The sequence below is a fragment of the Oratosquilla oratoria genome, chromosome 26, assembly GCF_046742065.1.
Source record: "Oratosquilla oratoria isolate Oo_2021 chromosome 26, ASM4674206v1, whole genome shotgun sequence".
Lineage (NCBI taxonomy): Eukaryota > Metazoa > Arthropoda > Malacostraca > Stomatopoda > Squillidae > Oratosquilla > Oratosquilla oratoria.
Genome location: NC_134802.1, coordinates 46,502,705 through 46,528,120, shown reverse-complemented (window position 1 = coordinate 46,528,120; position 25,416 = coordinate 46,502,705). Strand labels below are relative to the sequence as shown.

At 37.5% G+C, this 25,416-nt stretch overlaps 1 protein-coding gene across 3 annotated transcripts in view; it reads right to left on the bottom strand.

Moving 5' to 3' along the window:
* LOC143039515 (uncharacterized) overlaps positions 1 to 25,416 on the bottom strand; it is an 83,852-nt gene that overhangs the window by 28,769 nt on the left and 29,667 nt on the right. For 2 of the 3 annotated variants that reach the window (XM_076209671.1, XM_076209672.1), the window contains exons 5-11: positions 19,906 to 20,051; positions 19,714 to 19,764; positions 18,831 to 18,922; positions 17,451 to 17,602; positions 15,541 to 15,567; positions 2,527 to 2,717; positions 1,975 to 2,160 (exon numbers count right to left, since the gene is read on the bottom strand). In XM_076209671.1, coding sequence (XP_076065786.1) covers positions 1,975 to 2,160; positions 2,527 to 2,717; positions 15,541 to 15,567; positions 17,451 to 17,602; positions 18,831 to 18,922; positions 19,714 to 19,764; positions 19,906 to 20,051 — 845 coding nt within the window. The remainder of the gene's footprint in view (positions 1 to 1,974; positions 2,161 to 2,526; positions 2,718 to 15,540; positions 15,568 to 17,450; positions 17,603 to 18,830; positions 18,923 to 19,713; positions 19,765 to 19,905; positions 20,052 to 25,416) is intronic. The other variant, XM_076209673.1, reaches the window with a different exon arrangement.

Below are 25,416 nucleotides of genomic sequence, written 5' to 3'. Positions count from 1 at the left end.
CCTTTACAACATAGATGAAGACAGGAAAATAAAAAGGGGGGAGGGGGACAAATATATTTATATATTTTTTTCTACCTACTTCTATAAGAATCTAATGGCTGTAACAATACTTCTAGTCAAATTGTTACAAATATTCTCCAAATCTACTATAAAACAAACCAGAACACTCCTTTTTAAGAAGATGCCTCCACAGGACTGCTGAAAAGCTACTTCTACCTTCACACAAGTTAAAAGAATGGTTAATGCTAATATGATTGTAGATAAAAGCCAGCATTAATTGCTACATGCAAAAATATCTGAAACAAAGTCTAATTAAGAGTACTGAACAAGACCAAGCCTCTACCCAGTATCCCAAGTACTTAAACAAAAAACATTGACACACCGAGAGAAGCAGTTAGTAACCCTTCTCCAAACTGTCAAAACTTACTGTGCTGACATTAAAACTAATTATAGTTAAGACTGCCCAACTACTTACCCAGTATGTTGTCAATTAATACTATTTACTCACTCTTTCTCTCTCTGTCTCCTGCTCTTTCTCTTTGTCTCTCTCACTCACTCTCTCTCTCTCTCTCTCTCTTTCTCTCTCTCTCACATAACACAAAAAATTATTTAACAAAAAATATGTTATAGCAAAACAAAGGCAAGACATGGGAGAGGCGGCTAAAAATAACAAGAGCAAAAGAATACAGAAGGCCCAGAAATAAATATAAAAGGATTAGATGAGAAGAGAAGAACTCTCTAAAGGATGTAATTGGTAAATGTATGAATGAACTGAAGTTGTTCTACAAATCTGTGATTGGTAACCTGGAGCACTGAGAAGGAACACTCGAGGTATATATGAAGAAACAAGGGGACAAACTGAAATAATGAATAAAACTTTCAAACAAGTATTTAGCAAGGAAGAACCTTTTAAGTGGAGAAGATGGTGAAAAAAAGGAAGATATACAACAGAAGAATGAAAGCTCAAGAAGTTCTTAAGCTTCTCAAGGAGTAAGGTATGTAAGGTAGGTGTGGGTAGGGGGGGGTTACACACACATGCATGCTTGTAATATCATAGCATTATCCAAAGATCGGGCCACATACAAGCACTGAGCTCTTATCAAGGTAATGGTCACAAATGTGAAGTGAAAACTCACTCACTCACTCACTCACTCTCACTCTCTCTCTCTTACACACACACACACCTGGAAATGGAACAATGAATTTCCAGTCCATTAAATCTGAGTTCATTATTTCACAATTTTAGACTTGTTCGTACATGTTGCTCAAACAGCATATGCTTTCATCAATTCTATCTCTACCAGGAATAATGAAATATTCAAGGGATAAATTATTTATGTAGATTTTCTGTTCAAGTTACCAAAATCTTTACTACAAAATTCTTGCCAAAATAATATTGGCCTTTTCCATATGAAAAAATTAGTTATCGTGACCAATTTCAATATAACATTTTACAAATGATGAATTAATCTGTAATTCAATGCTACCACATTGAGACTGGAAATTAACATTGAAGTGAAAAATTTTGTTTGTTCAATAAGTAAGAAATACAATGCTTACTAAAATTTCTTTCATATATTTTTCATAATAATTCACAAAAAAAAAAAAAAAAAAAAAAAATTCCCCTTCCATAGCAGGAAGCTCTCGGGAAACAAAGGTAACATTTGAATGTAAGGCCAAAAAATATTAAAAAATTAATGTTAAAATATCTAGCAAACATATATTTCATAATGTTTTGGATTTAATATGAACGTAGTTCTCAATATATGATCTTTTTCGCATATGATGTTGCAGTACGACATGTTGAGCCTCACCTTGTACTAATCGGTGTAGTCTTTGACGATCTCACCAATCAGTCATGTCTCACGACTTTTTCATTTAAAATCTATATTGTCTGAGTCTGAGAACAAAAAACAAAAAAATAAATTAAAATAATAATAAAGGAAAGGGTGAAAAATAAAATGACCAACTTACATCTGTCTCGGACCCCGAATCCTCCATATCTTCGCCCTTCTTCTTTTTCTTCTTGTCCGGGAGAACGTTGGAGAGGGATACATTTATGTAGGCCAATCGTTTCTTGCGAAGCTCATCATTCTGGGCTTTCTTATATACATTATCGAACTCTACTAACAGCTCCTTCAGTTTATCGACCAAGGTAGCCTGCAAGAGGATGACGTAACGTGAAGTTAGAACCTTTTCATTACTCATCTAAAATATATTCATAATAACTTGTTTACACAATATCCAAAAGATGCAATATACAAAAAAGCATTAAGAAAAAAAAATAATAATATCCTGAGAAAGTTTACATTATCACCACAAAAACTTGTGCATTCACTTTGGAGGGAAAAAAAAAAAATCAATGCAAGAATGCAATGCAAGTTAAAATAAAAATCATATCCATTAACACAGTTGTGTTTCTTTTTTCTTTTTCTTTTTTTATCTATACTCTATCATTTACATTAAAAACTTCAAAATCAAAATAAATTACTATTAGAAAGAATTAACTTTGTACAAAAATCTTACATGTTCACAGGTGGGGCAGTTCCAATCGCCCTCTGGAACGCTTAGGAGCGGTGGACGTAAGCATGATAAATGCCAGCCAGCATCACACTTATCGCACAGAAGAATGGTCTCTGGATGGTCGTCGTGACCGCACTTAGTACACGGAGTTTCGTCCTGCTCATCTTCACCCTCATCCTCTGGACCACTTGAAACTTTACATGAAGAGAAATAAATCAATATATCTTCTAGCAAACTTCCTGATAACAATAATATTTATGAAAACCTGCTTAACTATTATACTAAGATTCATCTTATGAATCTTTTGGGCCTGTCTGGCAAATTTATTTAGTTCATGTGACTATTCAAGAGTGAAAAAGATTCAATCCACACAGCAATCAACCCCATCAGTAAGGCCTATATTTCAAATTCTAATTCCAGCTAAGACATTCTACCCAACTTGCAGAGGTCTCCTAAACCCACATTGCTCTTTGCCAATATGTTCCCCTCCTAATTCTCTCAATAACACATAATCAAACCTTACAGACCATACTAAACAGACCATACTAAACAGACAAATCTTGCTGATTTTTTCTGTGTGATATCTAGGTCTGAGGAAACCTTCACAGCATGAGTTTTATTCAGATCTGACGAGTAGTTTTTTATTTTTTAATAAAAAACGTAAAAAATACCATATTTTTGGGCTTCTTTCAAATCCTATCTCCTCTTACAATTTTTATTCGATGTCTTTCATTTTACAGCAAAAGAATCTTCTACATATATAAAAAACAAAATAGAAAGCTTTTTTTAATATCTTTGTTTAACGCCGAGGAAAAAAAATATAAAAAAAATTATCGAAAAAAAAGCAAAATTTTGACTTTGACACGTTATTAAAAAAAATTATTTAACATATGCAAAAAAACTCTCTATTTTATTTTTTGTCATTTATCTAGCTATTAATAGAGACCTCATATGCAAAAATCGGTTGAAAATTGAGGGAGGAGATAGACTTTGAGTATCAAAAACTTACATTTTTCAGAAATGAGTGTTAAAGTTTGTTTTTTTCCTTAGTTTGACTAAATTTTACATTGGACCTCCTAAGACCCATTGAAAACAGGTTCCATTGTATTTTCATGATGATTTTGTATCTTTCAAGTAACTCAGGCACTTTGTACCCTCCTACAGTGTAGGATATTATTCACTCAAAGTGAGGGTCTCATAAGCCGCCACCTCACTCTTTGTCGCAAAGTTTGAGTTCTTGGTCTAGAATGACCCAGCAAGGTAGTCTGATTGCTGGGATTCAGCTCTCTTTCTTTTCTTGGGTTTCCTTTCTGGTGTTGGAACAGGCTCTTGCTGCATCAGGGACATCACTGTGAGGTTTGAGACTCTAAACCCAAGGTGTTGCAACAAGGAGGCATCCTTGTAGCCACTTGTTAGCAAACAGTTGTTTGCGTAGAGACAACTTGTCTGATATAGGTGTAGAGGACAGAGGATCAGGTGCTGAAGATGTGGATGTAGATGGAAGGGAGAGAGCTGCTGGAGGGAGTACTAGTGGTGGTGGCAGAGGTGATGATAAAGTTGATGCTGGGGTTCTTTCTTTCTCCCCTTGAGTTGCTAATGTAGACGTTCTTATCTTCTACAAGTGTGCCTTTTGTTTGGATAGCTTAGGCATGGCTAATATCTTCAAATATCTCTTCACTGAAAAATAGATGCGAATTTCACACGGCAAATTAATGAATGCGGCAAGCTAACGTGTACATGTCCTTTACTTTGTAAGGATCAGGCCACTGCCAGTCGTGCAGGCTGAACTTCCTCACACCACATACTCACGTGCATGCCGGACGTAAGAGAAAACTTTATGAGTGTATCAAACGCAAAAAAATAGGGTAAAATATGGTCAAAACGTATGTAAACAATGGTCGAGCGCAGCATGTGGCTGCCGGGGGGAGGGAGGGTAGGCCCTTTAAACCCTTTAAAAATGGTGATACGATAAAAACACTTTACCAGCATCGAGAGCAAGATCCCTACTATGTATTTATGCAATAAAAAAAAAATCGAATTTTTCTTAAACAGACATTGAACAATCTCAAGTCACTCCACTATTATGCATGCACTCCTCCAATCCACTGAGATGCTTCCTTTTAAACAGACATTGAACAATCTCAAGTCACTCCACTATTACTATTCACCATTTGACACCCCATCCAAGTGCCACTGAAGCTTTAATTTCTTGCAATGGTACTTATACATACATATACAAGGGAGGTTGCCAAAAAACAAAAACATAAAAACCACTCAAAATAGTACTTATACCTCCTTGCAACAGACTTCCCATTCTAAACATCCCAATCATTCTATCATCTCCCATCCCCATAATCACAGCCCCCTTGTCCACTTACATTGAAAAATTGCTTAAATACTCCACCCATTTCACTCGCAGCTTTACCAACTTCCAATCAGATTTCTTTACCTTCTCCTCTCTACCCTACTCTCTCCTCTGCATTCTTTTCACTTCCAAACTTTTTTATTCCATTCAAAATTCTCACTCAAACACCTATATCACCCCATATCCACTATTTTCTTGATTTCCATTATCTTGAACATTAATACCACTCAATACTTAAATGTTTCCCCATTTCATCTTTGTGATTGTTCCTTGCATGTGCACCTCTTTTCAACCACATACAAAAATTCAAGTCTTTTTTAGGTTTTTAAGGACCTGTATGCACTTTGTCATGGACACCACTACATATTACATTCATGCCTTCTAACTATCCTACCATCAACCATCCTGGCTATGTACATTTATGCATTTCTTTCTTCCTATTAAACACTGCATTAGCGGTCAGGTCACTTTCAATATCCATCTCTAGATTTCTCTCCATTTTCACTTTCTTGGTAAATCATAATTCCCAATTACCCTATCCACTGGTTCATCCTTTACACACTCATTTAAAGCATTCCCAAACTTATTTCATCTCATTTTTTTCACTACTTGGGCCATATACATTCACAAAAACCCACACCTCTCTATTTATCCTTTTACATTCTTGGGCCATATGCATTCACAATCACCCACACCTCTCTATTTATCTTTTTACACAAATCTTAAGTAATGCTGTGACCTTATACACACATACCATCCCCTTGCTTAAGGGAAACAATATCAGCCTGCAGTGTCAGTAAAGCTTTCAAGCTCTGAGCAGGGCTCACACCCAGGTCTGCATTATCACAAACACCAATATTAACCATATCAGCAAACCATGTGAAATTTCGGTATGGGATGGTGTTTCTGTTTGAGTGCGAATGTGTGAGTGTGAGTGTTTATTTACCTAATTGTAGTATACAGGAGAGGAGTAATGCTTGTTGGAACCCATCTCCTATTCTCTAATTTTCTAACAAACCTAGACTCAAATTCACATATGGTTTCAATTTAATTCATATCTTTGATTTCCAATTTAGATTTGAATCGTATGAGAGGTACAAAGAAATGAGAAGTAAAGCATAAGATAGAGGAAGAAAAGAGGAGAGCAGATGAGAAATGAGGTAGGAGTATGACAGAAAATTGTACATACATACATATACCAAAGGCTTTTCCCCCCTTACATGGAGGGTAGCCACAAAGAAAAAGGCATAGAAACCATTCCCACCCATTCCATTTCCTATATATTCCACTCCCCTCCACCCTCCTCCGTCCCTCTTATCTTGGCACCTCCTGGATGACAGGTCATCCCTGCATCCTGTCCACTGCCCTGGGTCAGAAGCCGAGTTGCAAGACACAGCACATCCACAGCAAGGCCACTTCATAAATTCGGCGACCCCCCCTCTCCGTCCCCTCATGCAGAAAAGGAGATGGGGAGAAATCCCTTCGGACTACGTCAAATTTTTTCTCATATATACTTCCTCACCCCCCCATCCCCCCCACTCCCGCTCATGCATCACAGCATCATCCATACACAACCCTTCTCCATTCACCCCTATCTTCTGTCCTCTCGCGTCCTTCCTCCACAGACATTTCTCTCTTTTGTAATGCCCCTTTCACCCCATCCATCCATCTCATCCTAGGACGCCCCTCATATTCACTCCTTCCACACCTCTTTTACTAATCTTTCTTCACTCATTCTTTCCTTGTGTCCAAACCATCCCAATACTCTTTCATCAACCCTATCTCCCAGCTCCCTTTCCACCCCTGTTCTCCTCATCACCTCCTCATTTCTCACTCTATCTAGCCTAGAAAATTGTGAAAGTAATAAGATGTTTTGGAAAGAAATTAAGAGGAAGAGATGAATCAAGCAGAGAGAAAAAGGTAAAAGATGCAGATGGAGAGATGATAATGGAAGAGAAGGCAGTAAGAGGAAGATGGGCAGAGTATTTTACGGAGTTGCTAAATGTGAAGGAGGATAGGGAGGGAAAGGTAGTTGCAGTGGGAAGCACTAAGAAAATGACTGTGATGAGTGAAGAAAATGGAGGAGAAATAAGGAAGGATGTGAGGGCAGTTAAGATGATGAGAGCAGGTAAGGCACCTGGTCTGGTTGGATGTCATGCAGAATGTCTGAAAAAAAGGAAGTACAGTCATGGTGGACTGGTTGGTGAGGTTATTTAATATTTGTTTAAGAGAGGGTAGAGTGCCAGAAGACTGGAGGAGTGCCTGTATAGCTCCACTTTACAAGGAAAAAGGGGACAAGTGTGAGTGTAGTATTTTCAGAGGGATCAGTTTGTCAAGTGTAGTTGGGAAGGCTTATGGGAGGGTCTTAATTGAGAGGATTAGGAGAGGAAAAAAGGGAATAATTGGTGAGGAACAGTGTGGGTTTAGGACAGGTAGAGGTTGTGTAGATCAGATTTTTGTGGTAAGACAAATATGTAAGAAAGCTATAGGAAAAGGTAGGGATGTTTTTAGGCTTTTATGGATTTGGAAAAGGGTTATGACAGGTTAGACAGGAAGGCACTGTGGGAGGTGTTGCAGATATACAGGATAGGAAGAAAGCTTTTAGGAGCTATCAAGAGTTTTTATGAGAGTAGTAGAGCATGTGTCAGGATTAGAAATGGAGAGAGTGGTTTGAGGTAAAGGTGGGACTTCTTCAGGGATGTGTTATGTTACCTTGGCTGTTCAATTTGTACATAGATGGGGTGGTGCGAGAGGTAAATACAAGGGTGGTGGGTCAGGGATTGGAGATGGTTAAAGAAAATGGAGAAAAATGGGAGATAAGCCAGCTGTTGTTTGCGCACAACACTGCGCTTGTAGCAGGATCGGAGGAGGGATTGAGGGAGGAAGTTAGTGACAGAGTTTGGGAAAGCGTGTGAAAGAAGTAAGTTGAAGCTAAATGTGGTTAAGAGTAAGGTGACAAGATGTACAATGGGTGAAAGTGGCAGCAGACTGGAAATGAGTATTAAGGGAGAGAGACTGGAAGTAGATAGTTTTAGATACTTGGGTGCGAATGTGGCAGGAAAGGTAGTAGGGGTGGAGGTAGAATGTAGGTTGAGAGAAGTGAGTAAATGCCTTGGTGGATTAAAAAGTGTAATGAGAAATAGACTTTTGGGAATGGATGCTAAGAGGAGATTGTATGAAGGAGTGATTGTGCCAACAGCACTGTATGGGGCAGAAACATGGAACATAAGACAGGAGTCTGAATGTGTTTGAGATGAGATGTCTGAGAAGTATGATAGGGGTTACTAGGCTGGATAGAGTGAGAAATGAGGTGAGGAGAACATGGGTGGAAAGAGAGTTGGGAGATAGGGTGGATTAAACAGTACTGGGATGATTTGGACCCATGAAAAGAATGAGTGAAGAAAGACTAGTAAAAGAGGTGTGGAAGGAGTGAACATGAGGGGGTGACCTAGGATGAGATGGATGGATGGGGTAAAAGGGATTTTGGGGAAGAGGGGAATGTCCGTTGAGGAAGGATGGGAGAGGACAGAAGACAGGGGTGAATGGAGAATGATTGATGGGTATATGGATGATGTTGTGATCCATGAGGTGGAATGGATGGGGGATGGAGGGTGAGGGAGTATGTGTGAGAAAAATTTGACACAACCCGAAGGGATTTCTCCCCATCTTCTGTTCTGCATGAGGGGACAGAGGGGGGGGTGTAACCGATTTAATGAAACGGCCACACTGTGGATGTGTTGTGTCTTGCAACACTGCTTTTGACCCAAGGCAGTGGACAAGATACAGGGATGACCCATCATCCAGGAGGTACCAAGATAAGAGGGAGGGAAGAGGGTGGAGGGGAGTGAAGTGTGATAGGGATGGATGGGTGGGAGTGGTTTTTATGCCTTTGTTTTTTGGCTACCTCCTGTATATGGGAAAAAAAGCCTTTGGTATATGTATGTAGAAACAGATCAAACTTGTGGCACATGATCTTCCCTGTCTAAAACTGAACTGTTTCAGATTTAGTATATTGTTCTCCAGATATTTAGTCCATCTACTCTGGATGACTTTTTCACAAATTTTAGCTATTGTACTTGTAAGGGAAACTGGTCTATAGTTTGTTGGGTCTTCCTTGTCTCCCCCTTTATATACTGGCACAATATTAGCATTTTTCCAGTCCTGCTGTACCTTTCCTTCTTTGAGTGAGCAATCTATAATCTTATATATTTTGTCCATTAGTTTATCTATACATTCTTTTAGTATCCAGCTTGCAATTCCACCCGGACCATGTGATTTCCTGACATCAAAGTTCATTATTTCGTCCCTTATTTCTTTCTGTGACACAATTATTTCTCTCATTGGGGAGAATCTTTCTCCCCTTCCTTCTTCCCAATTGTGTATGTTCTCTTTTGTGAATACAGATTTGAAATGTTCATAACTTCATCCATTTCTATATCCTCTGTATATTCTATGTTCCCTTTATGTAGTTTTACTATTTCCTGTTTATTTTTTATTTACCATTTACATATCTGTAGAATAATTTAGGTTGATTTTTACATTTGTTTTTTATGTCTTTTTCAGTTTCTTTTTTCTGCCCTGCATATTTTTACATTTTCATTTCTTAGTTTGATACATATTTGCACACTTTCCAAGTTCTTTTCTTTTTTCCATCTTTTCCAAGCTCTGTCTCTCTTATCTTTTGCCTCACTACATTTTTTGTTACACCAGCACTCAATGTACACCTTTTCCTGTTTATTTTTTTTTTTTTTTTTTTTTTTTTCATTCCTTCATTATAGATTTCTTTTAAGGGGAGGCTCTGGCGGTCATAGGGAGGAGGAATTTTATTTTGTCTTCAGGGTTGCCCAAAAATTACACAATTATATACAAAATGAAGTATTTTGACCCCGAAATTTACCTTAATTTCCCTAAGGGCACCGCCCTTAGGCATGTTTTGTACATCAAAACTATGCATTTTCTAAGGCTGAACACGGTTATAATTATCAGGATATTGATTTGTAATTTATGCTACTATTACTTGTGTAGATTAACAATTGTAAAGAGCCTTTTTTTTTTTTTTTTTTTTTGAGGGTCGTCTACTTTCATGTATTTTCTTTTTATCATTTTTCACGTGTTTTTTTTTTTTTTTTTAATTTGGCTCTTTATTTATCATCAGAGATATCCATAGTTATTGCACCATAAATTTCATGGAATCTGAACAGTAAATAAAAAATGTAGTTCAGTTCAAAGCTTTAAGAATCATTTAGATAAATACCTAAGTAAGATGCTGTAATGATTATAATTTATGTTATATTATTTGTTTTTGTTTTGTTATAATTTGTCTGTCTGATTTTCATTTATTATTAGTTATATGTCAATTTATAATCATTTACTATTTACCTGTTTGTTTGTTATTCAACTATACCTATGCATTTATTTGTGTATTTTATTTGTTATTTTTACATTATTATAGTTTTAATTTATCATTAATATGATATATGTATATATATATATGTTTATTTTATTTTATTTATTTTTTTTTTTGCATCCGACCTAGATATGGATCAAAAGGTCTCCTGTCGGCATGCTCCGCCTTTGTAATCCTTTGTAAAACTTTATAATAAAAAAAAAGTTAGTTTTGAGATACGGCCAATTAAAGATTCTGAAAGAATTTTTACACTGATTTTTTTCTCAAAACCAATTAATGCTATGCTGAATACTCTATTACGGCTACTGTCTTACTTATCTTTGTATAGAGAAGACTGGATCTCTCATATTTTGGCTCTAGGGTTCAAGAAAGGCACTTGGTCCCCCCCTACCCACCCGGGAAGAGTATTACTTCAGAGGGTATCAGAACTGCCCACATTCCTCACTGTTGCAAAGTTTTTCTTAGAACCCTCCTGCAGAGTAGTCTCTTTTGTCTATTGTTGCTCTCATCTTCTTGCTCTTCTTACTGGGTCCTCTTTCTGAGGATAATAGCCTTCTTTTCTCCATCTTGCTTAGGCTTCTGTCAAGTGCCTGTGACCCGAGCTTGAGTTCTTTCAATATAGAGCCTTCCTGGTAGCCAAAGCTATGGCTTAGAATTGCACTTCTTGCAATAAAATGCAGCTTTGACAGTCCCAACAGCTTCTTTTCATACCCTCCCAGCCATACCCTTCCATAATCGAATGATAAACAAAACTAACATTTCTTACAAAATAATTATCATCAGCAACAGTCTCAGGTTCTGATATAAATTCATTGTTGCACTGTCCACACATAATTTTGATTTTATCTTCAAAACCATCACTATGATAGTGAACAACATTATCTACACTGCACTCACAATGACTAAGAACTATTTCCTTCAGACATGCAGTAAAGAGCAAATGTATAGTTTCATCCTCTCTCTCTTCCTCTTTCTCTCTCTCTCTCTCCTCCTCCTTTTTTTTTATCACTTTTATTGGCGAGTGTTTCTTTACGTATTTGTGCTTTTCCTGTCCTCTTGAAAGGTGTAGAAGTTGATGGAACAGAAGTTGATGGAACAGAACCTGATCCTTCAGGTGACAAAATCATAACATCAGCTGATGTGGTGGGCATGGCTACACGCACTTGTAGCAATCTCTCTCGGTTTTCTTTCCTTATACAACGCATACATTTCATATGCTTTTTCACTTTATTAAGACCCATAACTATAATGGTAACACAATAAAATGGAAATAAAACGTAAATTACACACGTCAACTCGACGATAAATGTAAACAAACGTAGACAGCACAATATCAAAGCTTTTGTAAACGACTTTTTCTAATCAAATATGGACTTATGATAGCCGTGAAATGCTGCTTTAGATAGGAAAAAGATCATACTGCATAGCACTAGTCAGTGAGGGTATGAAAAAGACAATAAAAGCAATAAAATGGCAAACATGTTGACAAATGTGCTTGTTGCCATATTTGATGCAGCCTGCCATCCCCTACCTCCCGCCACAAAGGTGCATTTTTATGGTACAGTCGTACCTCGGTACTCGACTGCCTCTATACTCGACCAAATCGGTGCTCGACCAAAAAATTCGAGTAGAAAATGCATCGGACCTCGAACAGATTTTCGGTACTCGACTAGCTCGAACAGCGGGTAAGCGTCAGTTCGACTCAGACCGCCAGCGGAGTAAGACGTACGCAGTTTGTTCGAGTATTTCTTCCCAGATTTAAACTTTTTCGTGTTGCTCTAGCCCTTAATAATGGGTCCAAAGAAAGACAGTGATAAGGGGAAAATTGGTTTCGGTGTTCGAACAAATCGGTGCTCGACCACCACCTCAGAACGGATTATGGTCGAGTACCGAGGTACGACTGTATTTGCCATTTAGGTTTTCACTTCAAATCATATGTCTGGCAGACCTTGATAACTGAACAAGCATTTGTGATGCTTAACTAAATTTCGTACCCACGATCGAAAATAGCCATTTTTAGCCGGAGCTTCCCCTTAATATCGTCCATTTCTATTCCACCTGTGTTTCTTTATTAAAGTTTTCCCAACTCGCTTTTTGAAAGAATTCTCTGAGTTTCTCAAAATCCATTTTGTTATACATCAGTGTTCCTTTTCTGTGTTTCTTGTTTCTTCCCAAATATATTTCCTCTTTTAGTTTGAGCTCATGTAGTATGAGGTCACTCTTCCCAATTGGTGTCTTGTATTCCATTTTATACAATTTCAGGCTCTAATGTAAATATTAAATCTAGTTTCAACAGTTCTTCGTTATTTCTATATCCAGTATTCTCTTTTACCCATTGAGTCATTGTGTATTCAATGGTCATGTCCAGTATTTTTCCCTAAAGGCCTTCTCCACCCTTCACTGTCATCTCCTCCCAACAAATTTCTTTAATTCACCCATAATTACTAAATTTCCTCCTTTCAGTACTTTATTCAATGTATGGCTTGTATCTTCTAAAATTTTGGAATGGTCACTCTCTTTCCAAGAATGTGCACATATATCATTTAGTGGTAGAGGACCTTTTAATTTTGTCTCCACAATTCCCATTATATTTGGTTTTTCTTCTGCCAGATAATCATTTAATTCATTTAATCCTGAAATCAGACCATCTATGTTGGTATATGTTACTTTTCATTATTTTCTTTTTTCTCCTTGTTTTCTGTTTACTGTTTCCTTTCTTTTGATATACCATTTTCTCAGCCTCAAGTCCAGCACTCTCAAAAAAAAAAATTATTTTTTATCTCCATTCTTCTCTATTTCATTAGCTTCATTTTTAGTATCTTTTCTCTCTTTTTGCTCATCACTTATTTCCTTTTTTTATCCATATATTTTTGTAGTTTCCACTTTTTGCTAACTGCTGCTTTTGTTAATACTTCTTTCATCATGTGTGACCTTAGTTTAATTTTTAGAGGTCTATTTCTTTCTTTAGGGCATAGTCCCATTCTGTGCACTCTCATTTCTCCATCTCTTGCCCCTCCTCTTGTATCTCTTTCAGAATTTCTTTTGCTATTTCTTTCTCTTTTTCTCATAAATATCTAGCAACATTGTGTTTTCACTTTTTCTTTAATACCATATACCACTATGCATTTTTTTTTTATCCATTGTGTCCCTGACTCAGTTTTCTCCTTGACCACTTTAATGACTGTTTACTTTGCATTTTCTTTAAAAGCTGTTTTTTTGTGTTCCTGATCTACTTTCCATTGATTATATACTTCTTGAAGATCTGTCTCCTTCATGGTATCTCCAACTTTCTCGGTCACTACTTGTATCTGTTCTTTTACTTCTCTTTTCAAAGCCTCATTTTTGTTAGTATCTTCATTTTTCATCCTTTTGTTTTCATTTTTTACTATGTTTAGTTCTTTTTTAGGTCATTAACCTCTCTACTGGTTTCAGCATTTTGTTTTTTCAACTCACTCATTTCTCTATACATTGCCCTGCATTCTGCTTTTAGATCTATATCTTTTAATAACTCTGTAATCTCTTGTTTGCATGAAATATTTTTATACCTTGTCTCCCTTTCTAAATCTATACCTTTACCTAGTCTTGTACCTTCTCTTGCAAAGCTGGAAAAACAAATTTCTTCATCATACCTTTGGTTTCGTTGTGGTGTCTCCATATTACAGCTTTTATTGGGGATGACACCTAATGGCGATTCAACACCGCTCACATCTAGTCTTCTTTTAGTTGGTTCACCATATTTGTCTGCCTTCATCCTCTTCCATTTCTATTTATTTTTCACTTACTAAATTTATTCCATTAATTCATTTTGGGCACTTGTTATGCTAAGTTCTCCCCTTCCTAAATACTTACTAAACCAGGGGTTCTTTCCTCCAACTCACAGATTTTGTTCTAAGAACAAACCTTGCATGAAATACTGCCAGCATAAGTTTTGTGATCTTTAATGACAAACCTGCAGATCACTCAAATACCATTCTTTCATGATTGGGAACTAATCTTAACTCAAAAAAGAATGATCACTTTTAAAATTGTATAATCCCTTCTTTGTACTACCTTCTCTGAACCTTTTTTATCACCTTTGACTCCACTTTGGAATGATACTATCCCAAACAATGAAAGTTTTAGTTATCCACAATAAAGCACAAACACAAGCCTAAGAAAAATTGCTGAGCGAGTTTCACTGACTAAAGTAGTCCACACTCACTATGAATGTAATAAGTAATATAACATCAAGTAATAAATCATGCATTTTCATTAGACCCAAACATCAGAGAGGATACTATAACACATAGGAAAAGAGCTAACAATCTGTCTCTACCATGAGCCACATTTTCACATCTACAAGAACCCATAATGGATACCTGTTAGAGATGGACCTATGATACAGGTGCCCATGACCCTATCTTCAAAACCCAGCACCAACTTCACATATACCTGGTGATGTGGCACCATGGGCTTTAAGAAGACCCTAATCAATATCATCATTCAATATTTTGTTTTGTACAATATTATTGACAGCATAGGGATGGTTCAATATACCGTGTAATTCTTCAATACCATCCCTACAATGTCAATAATATTGTACAATTCAGAATATTGCACCCCAAGACCTCTCTATCAACTTTGACTACTCTTCCTCCACGTTTTCCCATAAGAAACAATGACAACTCAACTATTTCTCTCCTCATCCTGGATACATGGATACATATATACCTGGATACATGGAACCCTACCTACATTAACAAATCACAAATCTGCAAACTATTACTTCCTATAAAGATGTATATGAGGACCTGAGATTCATGTTTACTGTAGGGTTGTGGGTTTCTAGTTGTGAAACTTGAAGCAGCAGTTGCTATTACTTACTTCCAGCAACATCCATCACATGTTTCATGAGTACATTTGCTTCTTTTACCTCCCCCTTCCAACTTTTACACTACCATACCTCCACCTATACCTCTTCCCCTCCTCCTAACCTCCAGAAATAGTCAATTTCCTGGCTGTTCCATATTCATATAAATCACCTACTTTTTAATTTTTACACTGACAGGAAACCAATGACATATCAAGTTAATTCACCACCTTGCACTAAAATCACCACTACCACTATGAACAACCACCACCACTATCACCAGGTGTTATCCTTTCCCCCATCTGATGGGCTAACATACTGTTCACGACTTGATTCCAGGAGCCAAGTAAATCTGAATGCATCTATACTCACTGCTGAAAAAATGTACCAACTTACGCGCGGTTGGCTCTTCTGGTTTTCCGTCTACAAAAGAAAAATAGAAACAAAAAATTTGGGGCACTTTTCTAGTGTTCAATTTTTTCACACTAAATTTAAATATAACATAACTTATACTGGGCCAACCGTTAGGTGTCACCAGAATATCATTATTACTAAGAAAAAGTTTGTTTTTACAAGATCAAGTATTATATAGATGCATACATAGATTCGTACATAAATGCACTACATAAATATATATATACATGTGGGCGTACGCCTTAATTAGGCCATACTCCTTATATGAAGAAAATGGTCTTTTGGTACATGTTTGTTTATGTAAATTCAAGTGGATGGGGGGGGGACACCATGTAATGAAATAGCAGGAGTAAACCAGCTTCAGGTGTCAGGTCCTGGAGTGGAGATTGTGTACGTGTCTTGCTGCACTGCCATTGGCCCAAGCAATATGCAGGAGATGGAAAAGACTTTTTATCAACAAGAGTTCAAGATATATGGGGAAACAAATGGGTTTTGGATAGGTGTGGGACTGGTAAAAGATGGTTATATGCTTTTGGTATAATCATGCATGGATGTATCATCGTCAATTCGGGGCATACACCAGGGAGTGCGTTGCTTCACTCGCACACAAGCACTTAGTCCCCATGGTCTCTCCAAGTAAGGTCCCATGCAGGCACCCTTCCCACTCCAAATAACTTTCTACAGGTTCGATGAACTTGCCTCAACCATGAATTCTGTGGGGATCCCCTGTCTCCTCCATCGTGGGTTGTCTCTTGTGGAGATAACGCTGAATAGGATCAACATCAGGGAAACCCACCATATACCCATATAACCAGAGTTGTTGTTCACAAAATGTATTGGATGTAGTTTCAATCCCATCCAAAAACCCATTAACTGTCCCACAATGCGAGGGATAAGGAATGGGTTTCTGGGTGGGTAAGGGATGGGTGTTCAGTGTGTGTTTTGATTTTACTCTCCCCCTGATAAGGGTGAAAAGTTTTTTTGGTACATGTGTGTATGTACATAGGTATGTATGTATATATGTATGTATGTATATGGGGGAAAAGTTCTTAGTATATAGATAGATGTATGTATGTCTTAACATACGTAGGTATGTATGCACATATGTATGTTTGTATGTAAGCATGTACATATATTTGTATGCATGTACTTATATATGTTTATACGTATTTACATATATATGTATGCATGCACTGTTTCAATGCTTTGAGGTGTCTAAAAGAGGCACAAGATTGTTAAGTACTGATTTTTGGCACCCAGTTTCCATAAAATACAAATAAAACTTTGAATGGTTTGGGAACAATATAAGAACACCACACCACACTCCCTTAACCCCATTACTATAGTGACAATTCCTGCTTCAAGTTTCACTGACTGGAAACACACAGCCCTATAGCAGTCAACAAAAGTCCTCATGCCCTCCCAAACATCTTTCTGGAATGTACCGCCAGTCTGTGTTGTAATAGGATAGGTCTGTTTCTATGTCACCAGCTAGTTTGTAGAGGAAGGAGCCAATGCTGGTTGTCAGCTCTCTTTTAAGTGAAGAGGTGGAGGAAAGACATCAAACCTGACAAAAATCTTCTGGCTCTATCTAGACTGTGCACCAGAGCCGATTCTCTCTAATATCAATCTCATAGGATCACCTCTAGCAGGTAACCATCATTGGTCCCTTGCTACAGTCAACTATCATTCAATTCTGGCATAGGCTCGACATTCTTATTAAACTGATGCCGATGCACAGAAGAGATAAATAACACTCTAACCCCTTTATTGTGGTAATCTACTCTTGAGATTCAATTCTAATTAATATAAAATCACTTTTATTCAACAAAGGGAAAATCACCACAATGAAGGAGTTAATAATTACTATATGTTTCCTCACAAATACTTACTAATTTTAGCTGTCCTGGCCCTCCTGACAGGTTGCACATCTTCTTCCCCTAAATCGGACTCGGGTGAGAACTCATGATCACTGTGGAATATCAGTTCTTCATCCTCACCATCATCACCAAATTCATCTTCGTCCTCTTCATCAGAACTGGTACTGTGGATTCATGGATAGGTTAGAGCTAGAATATTATGAAAGAAAAAATTAATTACAGAATCAAATAAGTAATAAAACCACAAACTACAATAAAAATTAGAAATACTGTTTTTGATTAATCTGTCTCAATAGACTGGGGCAGAAACATGGAACACAAGAGAGGAAGAGAGGAGGAGTTTAAATGCATTTGAGATGAAATGCCTGAGAAGTATGGTAGGGGTGGTGAATGGGAATGGAGTAGGTGGGGTCAAAATGGGTGGGAGTGGATTTATGCCTTTGACTTAGGCTACCTCCTTTGTAAGGGTAAAAAATCCCTTGGTATATGTATGTATTTACTACTGTTTCTATGAAATACATCTTTTCACATAAAAGTTATTTTGTGTTTGTTGTGTTTCAAAACTGGATAAGTGTTTTTTTTTTTTTTTCTGTGGGGCTTATGTCCAGAGGATGCTGGTGGAATATCAAGTTTGTTGATCTGTCTTGAAGGGCTTGTTTAGTAATCTGAGTATGTATTGTGTTTTTGTATGAATGTTTTGTGTGGTATAGGTTGTCATAAATGTTAAAGTAGTACATTGCTAGTGTAACATTTCTATTGCATTCTGTTGGTAGTGCTTGTGAGATGTAGTGTGGAAGGTGTGTGATGTTAAGGGTGCTAGTGTTAAATCTACATTGTTATCATTTTCTCTTATGCCTTTACTTTTAAGAGAAAATGATAGCAACAGAGTGGACAAGATGCACGGATGACCCATCATCCACGAGGTGCCAAGATAAGAGGGAGGGAAGAGGGTAGAGGGGAGTGGAGTAGGTAGGGGATGGAATGGGTGGGAGTGGTTTCTATGCCTTTGTTTTTTGGCTACCTCCCATGTAAGGGGGAAAAAGCCTTTGGTATATGTATGTAATCATTTTCACATGTTCTATTGGGAGGATTTGGGTTTCTATATCCAGGAGGTGCTAAGATAAGAGGGAGGGTGGAGGGGAGTGGAGTGTATTTAGGGATGGAATGGGTGGGAATGATTTTATGCCTTTTTCTTTTTGGCTACCTCCCTTGAAGGGGGGAAAAAGCCTTGGTATATGTATGTATGTATATGCAGGTGTCTGACTGGGATGGTTTGGGCATTTGCTCGGCAGGATTCAAACTAACTCTGCATCTAACCTCCACCACAAACAGTAACGCTCTAACCCACTCAGATTTTTGCTCCGACCTCCTCACACGTTTATATACACTTACCTGGAAGAAGACGAGTTTGCCCATGGATCATTAGATTGTGGTTTCCTCTTCTTCCCTCTCTTTTTTTTCTTTTTCTTCTTCTTTTCTTTATCCTGAAAGAACAGAGTCCACACGGTTAGTTATAAACATGAACTGTTATCTCATTTATTCCTCTCATACATGACCAATGAAAAAGAACCTGCATGTGGTGTTCTTGCAAGATAGATCAGAAAGAATGATCTCCCTATCACCCATCTTAAAACCTTGTCAACACACTCAACCCATCTGGAGATGCAGCACCAAGGGGCTGACACTATCTCCAGACCATGCCCAAGGTATCTAACACTGTGCTATACTTCTTCCATCTATTCAAATAAGAGCTAACAGTTGGTGACAGCTCCCATTCTCCTCTTACTTATTCCCAGTAATATACAAAATGCCCCACATTACTAAAATGCAGACAACAGACCCATGTCTCTTCCCAAAGATCCATGAAATGTTTCAAAAACCTTTACCACTCACTTTTGAGTTACAGGTTTCTGGTTTGTGAATCTTGAATCATCATTTCTCTTGTGCCATCAAAAGGATGGCTATCATTTTCTCCAGCATAATTTAATACATACATCTACATACAAATACATATATATACATGCATACTTCCCCTAACCCATACATATAATTTTACATCTATGCACACATACACATTCAATGCATCTGTACAGGTGGTAACTTAACCAATTTATCTTTCCTTACACACCATTAACAGACTACAATTTAACAAAAACAACAAGTTATCACAGAGTACTGGTCATGAAAGTTAAAAAAGACATCTATGATAAATAAAACACAATGTAAGTAGTCACTCAGAAAATATATACATAGATACAAGACACAAGATACATACCCTCTTCTCTTTCTTTTCTTTTCTTCCTCGCTTTTTCATTTCTCTCTGCATCTAAAACACAATTAAAGAAAACAATTTAATCAAAATTCATCTTTAGTATCCCACTTCTGAAAACTTACCCTTTATTATTATACATTTTCATCATAATGTTCTAAAAACAGTAATAGTTACACAAACACAAAAACACCTCACCCGTCTTTCATCCCTTGCTTTTTTCTTTAATTCTCTTAACTTATTCTCCTCAGCAAGCTGTCTCAACCTTAGAGCTTCAAGCTCTCTTCTTTCTTCTTCTTCCTTTTCTCGGATTTTGGCAATACGAGCAGATCTCTGTCTTGTTGCTGTTCAATAAAAAATATAATAAGTGTTACATTACTTGAATTCAAATATATGAGAATGATACATTAGATGCCCACACAATAAAGCAGAGACATAAGAAAATAAGCAAAAAAAAATGAGATTTCATCATTCATTATGGTCAAAATTTTGAAACTCCATTTTCCAGACATTTGAAATTCTAGTGACAATTCATGGTCCCCTTTCAATGAACAACAATCCAGATTCAAAGGTCTCCTTAAGTCATTAGGACCAAAAGGCAGTCATTCCCTACGTTCCACAGGGTGGTCGGGTAAACATCACCAAGGGCCCATGTCCTTAATGACAATGCTTGGCCCAACATTACCATGAACGCAACAAATACCCAAAGGTCAGATTGAACAGTCAACTTATCCCAATGGATACAAACCCTACAATATGCGGTCCCGGAAACATGTGGTCCTGCAAGATGGACAATGAAACTGTCCATTTTCAAAATCTATAAAGCTCCTCACCTCCATTAGCATAACAGTCTCTTGACTGGTCACAAGATATTTTTCTATCAACTTGAAGAACTTCAACTGTATTTCTTATGCTTTTCCACACAGTGAGAGCTAATCACCAGTGACTGCTCGCCTCCCCCTACCACATTCATCCAGCAACATGGAAACTGCCACATTAACCTATGTAAGCATCATGAGGCACAAGTGGGGTATACGAGGATGCCAGTGTTGGCATCCTGATTACATTTTTTTTTTTTTTTTTGTAGCTGAGTAACCCCCAAATTCTGTGACTAGCCTTACCATGTTTTCTGTGTTTATTAATACTTAGAGTGGCAGAGAATGAGTAAATCAGCAGTGACTTTATACTTTATAATGCAAGTATTGTGATGCATCATTGTGCATCGGGCATCTGATGCTGCACACAAAAACTTGACTTATATTGAAGAGCCTAATACAACAAGACTACAGTCCAAAATTTCTTTCTAAAGATATCTAAAGGAGGGTCCAAGGACCACTGCCAGCCACTGGAGAGATATGGGTTTTCTATTTAGTGAAACCTGAGGCAACAATTAATCAATTTCTTGACCTCACATATAATACAACCCTCACTCCAAACACAAGACTTGACAGTGAAGACGAACAAGAACAACATACTCTAACAGTTGCAGGCATATGACTTGGACAGCAGAATGAACCAGTCATTATTGTACATATACAACTCATAAGAACAACATTTAAGGGGTCACATGAAGAACTGTCAACCCAGAATGCCCACATGAAGAATTGTCACCCAAGAACGCCCACATGTGGAATCGTCACCCCATGAGATCCCACCTGAAGAACTATCACCCCAGTGTGCCACATATCAACAGTTGAATAAAGATTAGGTTAGGTTAGATTAGGTTGAATGAGGGTTATACTTATTGTCATCAACTTAAGAATTGTAAACCCAGGATGGCCAACATAAAGAATTGTCACCCTACAATAGCCCACATGAAGAATTGCCACCCTGTCGAAGTCTGGGGTGACAAATCTTCATGTGACCCCATTTAAGTCTATATCCATATGATAGTATCCAACAATTACGAAAACAGACATATCCTATAACATGAAATAAAGCACTAATAATAACTACTGGCTGCACTAATACAACAATAGAACATCTACATTAAGAAACCAAAATTCTTCCCAGTGTAGTGTGTCACCAGTCCTCAACAAGTTGAGATACACTCAATCCCTCTGAGGAATAACTTCTTATTGCAATCACTTAACCCCTTCCATACGGTGCCGCACACGTAGGCGTCATGGGGAGCGAGTGTATTCGCGAGGCTGCCATATCGGCGTCTTGATTATATTTATTGTAGTCGCCCCTCCATAATGACATTCTTTCTAATTCTTTTGTAATCGTATTTTCTATGGTTATCAAAATTCACGGGTGAAGAGAGAACGATCGATATAAGCGGTGACTATATTTTATGATGCGAGTATTATTGCGACACGTCGTACGGCTGGCATTGGCTGCTGCCACCGAGATCCAAGTCCATGACGCCTACGTGTGCGGCACCGTATGGAAGGGGTTAATGCAGGCCAAGTCTAAAGTTCTTAAAGTGACACTCCAACAAAAGGTCTAAAGTTATACTGTTATATGATGAACTATATGAATCTTTTCCCTCCACCATTACCATCATTTACATTAATATTAACTATAGCCTCAATTTTTCAAATACTGGAAACCCGCAACATCCTCATTGCTTTTATATTAGTAGTAGAATGGGAGTAGTAACTAATTGTGAGCTTTCCTTCTGTGAAAGGATGGAGGAAATACAATCAAAGTTAAGAGATATCTCAAGTCAATGCAGAGATTGAGTGCCAGACCCTCAGGGCTGCACCTTCGGATGAAGGTGACGGTGTTCATGGGTTATGTAGACAGATGGCAGGGAGGTGATTCTCCTCAACATCCATTTCAAAGGACCGCTTACTGGCACTCATCCCTTTTTAGTATTCACCCCAAAATACTTCATTTCCTCTAACACTTTTCATCCCACTCAAATACCTACTTTTTTTTTATAATTAACTTCTATATCCAGTGCTCCAATCATCATCATGTGACCCCAGTTTCACTGACTAAATACCTCACAGCCCTAGAGTGACAAGCCTGTCCCTGACCCCTCCTACAGATATCTGGTCAGTAACATAAATCTGTTGTCCTTGTTGTATTCAGTCAATCCATTGCCATTGGTCTTACTAGCAAAAGGCCTGTCTGTATTGTATTTGTGTAAGATTATATTGTACCAGTCTGTTGTAGTAGGAGAGGTCAGTCACCAGCTGCCAGCTCTTCTTATGTGAAAAGGTGAAGGAAATAGAACTGAAATTCATGGACAAATCTTGGCTTCAGTTTTGAGACCAAGTGTAAGGGTGTTGACATGTTTTGAAGACAGGTGGCTAGATGAATCTGATATCTGTCTTTAGAACCAACACTTGCAGGTGCTCATCGTAGGTCATTCTAGTCTCCCACACAACAAACTTGACCCCCTATTGGCTATTGGCAAGTTTTATGACCCCTGTCACACATCATTTAAGGATTAAAGACTATCTCTCCTTTCTACCTTCCTTAAATCCTTCTTTATTACTTCACCTCTTCATTTCTCCTTATAGGGCATGAATACCACCACTGTAATTCCTTGCATGTCATAAATTGCAACTAACAGGCTGGAAAATGGAAACTAGACCCTCCCTCTTCTTGTATTTTTCTCCCTCAATGCTGCAACATAAAGTAAACTTGACTAGACTACCCCCTCATAACAGAGGTGTCAAACCCATGGCCCGCAGGCCACATCTGGCCTATGGAATGATCGTAAGTGGCCTGCATAGTGACGAGATTTTTAACTAGAATTACTATAATTGTTATAACTGAGGAAACTGTAACTAAACTGTTAAGACGAGACATAATAACTTTTGGTTTTTATTTCTATTTATTAATTTTCAACTTTTATGAGCCTCGAGACCATAACCAAATGAATAATTGGCTCTTGAAAGGATTTGAGTTTGACACCCCTTCCTTATAAGAAAGATTAAGACCACTGAAAACAGATTTCTATTATCACTCCTTCTGAATACTGCCTGTCATGCAACCTCCTCTTTCACTCCATTTTCAAACTTTTAATTTTTGGTCTCGTGGAACCTTTACCTGGAGTGACAGTCGATCATCATTATTAAACATTTCACTATGTTAAACATAAGTTAAACTAATGAAGCAGACCTCTTTCGTATCATGACATATTCAATGTTTGGTACAGGAAGAGCGATAATACAAATAAGAAAAATAAATATGGGTAAGCACACCAACATGGAATGAAACAAGAATAGGTGTGGAAGGTCATGGCAAGGTGCTGAAGTCAACTTGCATATATATATTTAAAACCTATTTCATATTTCCTTACATATAAAATTATCCAATTTATACACACTAATTAAGATTCACATTTACATCTTTGCTACATTTGGTTAAATTATGTCCAATTCAATTCCTCTCTACAATACTGACACTATTAGTAATGACTATAGCATTCTCCCAATCAACTTCGCTAAACTTTTTTAAAAGTAAAATACCACTTGATTGATTTCCACCTCTAACATATTTTTCATGTTGATCAATCCCACATGGTTTAACAGTCTGACCAACATAAAACTGGCTGCACATTTTACAAGAAATTTTATTTACACAACCCTTTTGGGCATCATGCTTTCTCCAATACAATGGCCCAGATTGTTCTTCATTTTCTTAACCTCTTCAGTACGGTTCAAAATCTCACGGGCAGCATTAGCTGTCAGACGTACGATGTGTCGTAATAATACTCGCATCATAAAATATAGTCACCTCTTATATTGATCGTTCTCTCTTTCACCCATGAATTTTGATAACCATGAAGACAGTTTAGAGAGTTTGTCATTATGCAGGGGCAACTACAATAAATATAATCAAGACGCCGATATGGCAGCCTTGCGTATCCACTTGCTCCTCATGCCGCCTACGTGTGCGGCACCGTATGGAAGGGGTTAATACAGTTGAATCAATAGGTTTTAATAAGCATACATTTATTTTGGCTGAGGTTGTATTTTTTTTTCAAACTATATATTTCTATGAAGTATCTATTAATCATCAAAAAGTTCAAGGAAGTATCAATTTAGTATTTACAGTACAAAATTTCAATTCCGATATTATAAACATTTCTAATATGTCTGAATACAGTGATGAGGATATTAAAAATATGATTCTATCTATATATACAGTATATCAAGGGCTTCTTCCCCATTATGAGGAAGGTAGCCAAGTCAAAGACACCCACCCAATCCACTACCATCCACCACCCTTGTTTCTTTCTCATCTTAGTTCCTTGTGGATGAAAGGTCATCCCTGTCACCTGCCCACTGCCTGGGTTAGAAACAATGCAGCAAGACAGTACATCCAGAGCAAGGCTGCTTTGCTTTATCAACGACCCCCTCTCCGTCCCCTCACGCAGAAAATAGAGAAAACATAAAGAAATTCCTTCGGGCTGTGTCAAACATACACTCCCCACTCCCTCCCATCCCCTGCCCCATCCCTTCCTTGCTCACCACACAATACTACATCTATATGATAATATATTAAATATAATAGCAGTAATACAATACTAAATCTAAAATAAAATACCCTAAGAGTTTCCTATTACAACCCCTGGACAAAATAAACATTTGTTAAAAACAACCTTTTACTGTATCAAGAAAATTTGGTTGGTGTCCCTAAACCGTTTAAATGTTTCAATGTTAATATTTTTTAACCTCTTTCATACAACAATAAGTGGGTATACAAGGATGTTGGCATTGGTTTCCTGAATACATTTATTTTGTA